The following is a 6,520-nucleotide window of genomic DNA, read 5'->3' on the forward strand; positions in this document are numbered from 1 at the left end:
TAGCGTTTTAGTGATATCATAACCGAATAATTTCGCACTAGTGACTAGTACCTACATGCACATACATATGTATATGTAACTTAAAAATGGTGCGATTTCGTTGTAACATGTGTATATGTACTTACATATATGATGACCGAATAATAACTTACCGGACAAATAATAAAAATACTGACCATCTATACATATTACAATACTTCACAAAATTATTTACGAGTTAACAAGTATACAAATCAGTCAGTTTATTGAGCAAAAACATGAAGTGACAAATTAAGAATATTCTCGATATTTTCGAGATTCTAATAAACGATTTCTCGAGATACGAGAATCTCGAATTTTCATAATAAAATATTCTCGAGAAATGAGAATCTCAAAATTTTACAATAAAATATTCTCGAGAAACGAGAATCAAAATTTCTCGAGAAATCTCGAGACGAGATTTCTCAATCACAACCTCTAATCCCATCCCTACGCAACAATAGTAACAATCAATTTTATTTAATAGAATTAACATGACTAATAGATTATGTCAAAGAAAACAATTTACTTTCTAAGTAAAAATATATTTTTTTAAATTTTTATCATTTCGAATTCAGAAAATAAAAAAAAACTTATAAAATTACAAATTATTTCAGGTTTTAATTAATTATAATACAATGTTATTTGAAGACAATTGATTGGTGATCCACATGGTGAGCTGGGGTACGTTTGTGAACATACCCAGAGTGTTTGGTGTTTTGAAATTGAGTGCCACGCCGATGATCCCACTTAGCATGTATCGGTTTTTTTTATACTATTGAAATATAAATTAATAACCGCAGCAAAAGTATAGTTCATATTATAAAAATTCCAACACAAATCAATACTAACCGGCATCAGACAAACGAGTGGTCCTCCATTGTCTCCTTGATTGGTACCAATTTCTTTACCTTCGGCACACATATAAGAAATATGTAAACTAAATGTTTTGCCAAAGTCACTATTTTTAAGGATATTTTCACATTTGTTGTTTTCAATAATTTGTAATTCCATCTCAAGATTCATTAAAATGAAAACAAAAAACATTAATTTGTTATGTCTATACCATCAAACTAGCAATTATGTCAATTTTATTTTGAAAATTGTTTGAAATATTTTGTTAAAATTACCGTCACTATCATTCTAATGCCTAAAAAATCTATACTTATCTACTTTTGTAGAAAGAATGAACAAAAAAAAAGCTTTACAAAGCAAAAACACATAATCTACAAAACAAAGAAGTCAAAAATAAATTTTATAATATAAAATTTGAAGTGAATTAATTAAGATTACTTTTAAAAATAAATATATAATTTTAAATTTTTTTATGCTGTTGGTGTTTATCGAGCAAAACTCGATCTTCTTGATGTTATATGATATATAATATGATAAAGGATATTTCGATACAAATAAATTATGTAATAGAGAAGTACCTTTTTTAACTGTCTTCCATTTCCAAGGATATTTTTTCCCCAACCTGAAGAAAAACACCATTCACCGATTGGTACTCTATAATCTGATAAACAAATCAAGCCGGTATTTTCTTCTTCAAATACAGGTGACTCCAAAATTAGCAAGGCTATGTCAAAACTCAACGCACCTGAAAAATACACTAACTCATACAAAAATCTCAATCATTTAGTAAAAGTGATATAAGATTTCAATACCAGCTCGATAATACAGGTGTGTTATTATTTTAGCGACATTTCTCTCTTGATAATCATATCTTTCGCTTTCACTTTCTATATCCCAATCGCCGGCTCTAATTTTAAGTTGGGGTAATGCAGTCCCATTGCGTGCCATTACACAGTGAGCTGCGGTTACAACCACCTTCCAATGAATCAAAGAACCTCCACATATGAAAAGGTGTGAATTCTCTGCAAATGTTGCTCCTGTATTTTCTCTGTGAATGTGGTTATACAATAGTTTACAATTAAATATGATGAAATTCCTATACCAAGATTTACCTCATAAATGTTCCCACAAATGGCAGTCAGTAATACAATATTTAGGAGTAACGTTCGAAAAAAGAATGATATGGGCACCTCACATTAAGGGAGCGAAATGCAAGGCGATGCGGGGTATATCCTCAATATATCCAATATTTAATCGCCATAGTTCTTTATCAACTCAAAATAAAATAAAATCATATCGCGCGCTCATATTACCATTATTAACCTATGCTTCACCTGTATGGAATAACGCCTCGAATACTAACCTTTCCAAGCTCCAAGTAATACAAAATAAATCCCTAAAAATAATTTATAATACACCCATATATACTAGCTTGAAAAAACTGCATGCCATATATAATATTCCGTTTGTTACAGACATAACTAACAAACTAACAGATTCTATGACAGAATCACTAATAACCATACACTAACACACTTGTGAAGAGTCTCGGTGATTACAACAAAATGTCTATATATACCCTTCAGGTATAAACATAGATTACCTAAACACAATCTGCTTTAGATCGTCGACTTTAGAGAGTCTTTAATTAATATTATGTATTAGATGTATTATGAGCATTTATACGAATTGTAAATAGGTTTTTGAGCTCTTTTTCCTATTACGCTGTACATATTAACATTATAATAATATAATACTATGATTACTAACAAAAATAATTTAAAATTGTAAAATAGAAAATGATCAGTAGATCAGTAGCTATTAAAATAGATATAAGATGTATTGTGAACATAATTTAGTAATAATAAAAGCATTTAAAAATCAAAAATCAAATAAATGTTCCCAAACTCACGGTGAATATATTATTATATTTGAGAATCTTCATCTCTCAATACAATTTTCTAAAGAAATGTCCAAGAAACCAAAATTAACAATGGAAGTTATCCATTGAAAAATAGATGTGTATGAATGTATTTAAAAATTCTCTTGAATAATTAATTTTATAACATTTATTTTCACAATTGTGGCATCTCCATTTTTCCATTTATCTTATTTAACTTCTAATTTTTTAGTAAGTATATAATTATTTAAATTTAATTTTAATTTTGAATTTTATAAATACCTGAAAATCGCAACCATCCAAGGATATTCCCCAAATTCCGTCTCAAATTCATTGCTTTTAACTTTTGGACCGATTCCAATACTTTTTATTTCACCACAATTACTATTGGAGGCATCGATGGGTGTAGATTTGGCAGGCGGTTTAATTATTTCAGTGATATTCACAATACTTGAAAGGGGGCAACATACTTCCAGATAACTTTTACATTCTGTCACCCTACGCAATAGATTTCACTTTTTTATAGGTACGAAGTTAGATCAATTTAATTAAGGTTAAACTGATACCATACCTGATATCAATTATTCCTACTCCATCTGTTTTTAAATCAATGTCTTCGCAAGTATAATATGGGACGCATTTACAAGACTGTTCTAAAACAAAAAAAGTAGCGTTATTTTTATTTTCTATGAATGAATATGCTTTATATAACTTACAATAATTATCAAAAATTCCAACTCTAAAACGTCGTGATTATAAAAAAATCTATGAAAACTGCTTAAATTAATTTATTAATCATTATAGCTATTTTTTACTTTATTTTGACCTATTATTTGGTAGTTCATTTTTGGAAAAACCGATAAGTTTATGCAAAATTATTCAAGCTTTAACATTTCTATAAATGATAGCATTTCCACAACTATCATGGCATTGCTACATTGTAAAAAAACTTTTGTTAATCGATTCTCATTCTATCTATGTACATACATATGTTCATCAGTTTTTATAGGTTGTGGCTTGTACTTGTATGTAGGTATTATTCGTTGTACATACATATGTATATGATAATAATTTTTTAACAATTAATAATATTAACTAATTTGGATTATATTTTTTACTCTACGTCACTTTACGAGTTCGAATTAAATTTTAAGAGGTTTAAAACATAATTTTAACAGTAAACACGCTGACAGTGACAGTCCACGCGCATGCGCAGAAGTCTTTGCGCCTGTCGCAGATATAGTACCTTCAAATAGCCACAACCGTTTTTATATTAAAAAAATATTCAATAAAACTATTATAATTATTTATATGTATTATCAACCAGGTTTCTAATGATAAATGAAGTGTTTACGCGTAAATATAATATTGTATTATTATATATATATATATACATAGTATGTACTTGCGAGGTTTTGCGGTCGTTGTGCTAAAAATTTGATCTATTAAGTCGTCCAAGTTTGTTTGCGGAAATCCACCAACGAAAGCAATGAAGCAAATCAGGAAAATAATCTTCCAATACATCCTAAAAAAAGAGTAATATTTGTTTACATGTCATTAATATCACACATACTTATACACGTATGCATTTTAAGGAGGGTCCCTAAAAAGAAATAAAATGCTTTGAAAAATAATTTCTTTAAAAATCGTATAAACGTTAACCTTTTCAGAACTTTATAAGCAAATGGAATTTCAATATAATGATATCAACTAATAATAAGAGTTGTTATCATTGATAACAAAATGAAAGCAATAATTCTTGACTGGTTTTTAACCAAAAACGATCATGTGAATAATAGAAACAAAAAAAAATTAATAATACTCGTCTTGACCTCAGATTGATACGTTGAGGTTAATGAAGAGCAACCAGTTTTAGAGATTAACAAAAACAAGTTTTCGAGGACATACAATCATATGGACGATTGAGAAAATACAAAATGGCTGTTTTGTTGTATTATTTGACTGTTTTGATATATATTGTGTACATACCTATGTATATTATCAATACGAATTAGTGTGAATTCATTCCAGCTTTATAATAAACACGGTCAAAGCAATATGGATCGTCGCAAAACACTGATAAGGGATCTTGGCTAGAGTGTTGTACAGCGATTTAGTTCTTAAAAAAGAGTGCCGGAGCGTCAGACTTACATATGTACCTCCTCTCCCCTCCCCTAGCCCATTTTTTTTTAATTGGTCAATATTCAATTTTTATGATTTTTAAAAGCTTTTTATTAGCTTCACTATTTGTATAATGTAAGAAAAACAGACGAAAATATTTTTTGAAAAATATTACAGAAAGTGATCTCAAAAGCATCAAATTGATGCTGAAGTTCCATTAAAGCTTTGAAAACAGCACTAAAATATGTTTCCTTGTTCTATTACATATAATTATTGTAACTTACCTTTTGAAATTTTGAATAAAGCATGTACATATATACAAACTCCATTCCATGGGTAAACGGATTATTCCGCAATAAGCGATCTAGCGTAAATCATTAAAATCTCGATCACGGAACATCTGACAATCGAGTTCTCGTTATTAGAATATTTTGCGTGGGTGAATTTCGATTGATGGAGTTTTTGGGTGCCAGATGTACCGAGATTGGGATTTTAGTGACGTGCGCGAGATCACTTTTTGCGGAATAATCACCGAATCGTTTCAAAATATTGTATGAACGCTTTCAAAAAGTTATTCACCCGCTATACAAAATAATGGACAAATGATTTTATTTCAGAAAAGCTATTCAATTCAATTTTATGTGTGAAGTCGAAAATAATTAGTGAAAAAATACATCAATAAGATTTTCTAATCTAATTGTATAAGTATAATAAATCAAGTTAATTGTTGTGCATTTTCCCCCAGGGCAATTTTATGGTTAGTCGTGAAGTGGATTATCATCAAAGGTATAAACGTTTTGTGAAAAACACTTTTACGCGCGGAAATGGCCCCCACGCAGTGACACGCAGGGCGAACAGGTGTCCTCCAAGAACACATTCAAGAACACCTCCAAGAGAAACCGTGGACTGACCTGGAATGTGTCGTTATCTGTCGTAGGAGTTTTCTTCGTTCTATGCTCCTCGTCGAATCGCAACCAGCTGTACGAGCTGGCGGGAGAAAAGCTGGAGACCAGGTCACGGGGTCCTTCCTCTATGCAGTCGGATTTTGACTGTTTCGCAAACAGCTGCGTATGAAGAGGGCGGGAGCTCCAAGAACTGTACAGCTACTACCGAGGCTCAACCGCACGTAGCACTCGGGATGCAGGGAGACACATGACTGTGTCTCTCGAAGGTCTTGTGATAGACGTGTGGGATGGAAGATCTGAGCTCGCCCGTCTCCAAAGAAAGTTCGATGGTAAGAGAGCAGTGGTGTCACTCCAATTTTGGAACAACGGGTTTCCAATTTTTTTTCAATACAATTATTTTGAAAATATATATTGTAACGTGACGTCCTTCCAATTGTCCCGTCAGTTGGCAGCAGTATCACTATTTATGGTGCCCCCCTCCGCTAAAAGGAGACGAGAGCCGCCGTCTATCGGACATTCGTACGCCGACCGTCAAGGGGCACAAGCGTGCCCCCCCCCTATCTCTCCCACGCCGTCTCCATCGCAGACGCGCCTAAAGATCATCCATCTTGTTGTAGAACCGTGGGACGGTTGAGTTTATCATCACTCCCTCCCCTGAGTTCCAACAGCCAGTCTCCTGTATCTTCCACGCAGCTTCCTACCCCCGTGTGAGTTAACCTTT

At 31.9% G+C, this 6,520-nt stretch overlaps 1 protein-coding gene across 2 annotated transcripts; it reads right to left on the reverse strand.

Annotated features, from left to right (window-relative positions):
* Positions 1-550: 550 nt before the first annotated feature.
* Positions 551-5,945, reverse strand: LOC143914485 (phenoloxidase-activating factor 2-like). Of its 2 annotated transcripts, none has more exons than XM_077434729.1 (8): positions 5,806-5,945; positions 4,183-4,298; positions 3,345-3,426; positions 3,056-3,271; positions 1,686-1,921; positions 1,452-1,618; positions 871-1,032; positions 551-793 (listed from the first exon to the last, which is right to left on the reverse strand). In XM_077434729.1, the coding sequence occupies exons 2-8, from the start codon at positions 4,295-4,297 to the stop codon at positions 647-649; spliced, it is 1,125 nt and encodes a 374-aa protein (XP_077290855.1). In that variant the 5' UTR covers position 4,298; positions 5,806-5,945; the 3' UTR covers positions 551-646. The 2 variants fall into 2 exon arrangements, with proteins under 2 accessions (XP_077290855.1, XP_077290854.1); XM_077434728.1 differs by lacking the exon at positions 5,806-5,945 and adding an exon at positions 4,763-4,948.
* Positions 5,946-6,520: the final 575 nt, after the last annotated feature.

Source organism: Arctopsyche grandis, chromosome 7 (assembly GCF_051622035.1).
Source record: "Arctopsyche grandis isolate Sample6627 chromosome 7, ASM5162203v2, whole genome shotgun sequence".
NCBI lineage: Eukaryota > Metazoa > Arthropoda > Insecta > Trichoptera > Hydropsychidae > Arctopsyche > Arctopsyche grandis.

Coding starts and splice junctions, on each gene's coding strand:
- LOC143914485 (XM_077434729.1), bottom strand. CDS start 4,297: ATGTATTGGAAGATTATTTTCCTGATTTGCTTCATTGCTTTCGTTGGT. Junction 3,427..4,182: donor CACAACGACCGCAAAACCTC/GCAAGTACATAC, acceptor TTTTTGTTTTAG/AACAGTCTTGTAAATGCGTC. Junction 1,033..1,451: donor ATGGAAGACAGTTAAAAAAG/GTACTTCTCTAT, acceptor ATGAATCTTGAG/ATGGAATTACAAATTATTGA.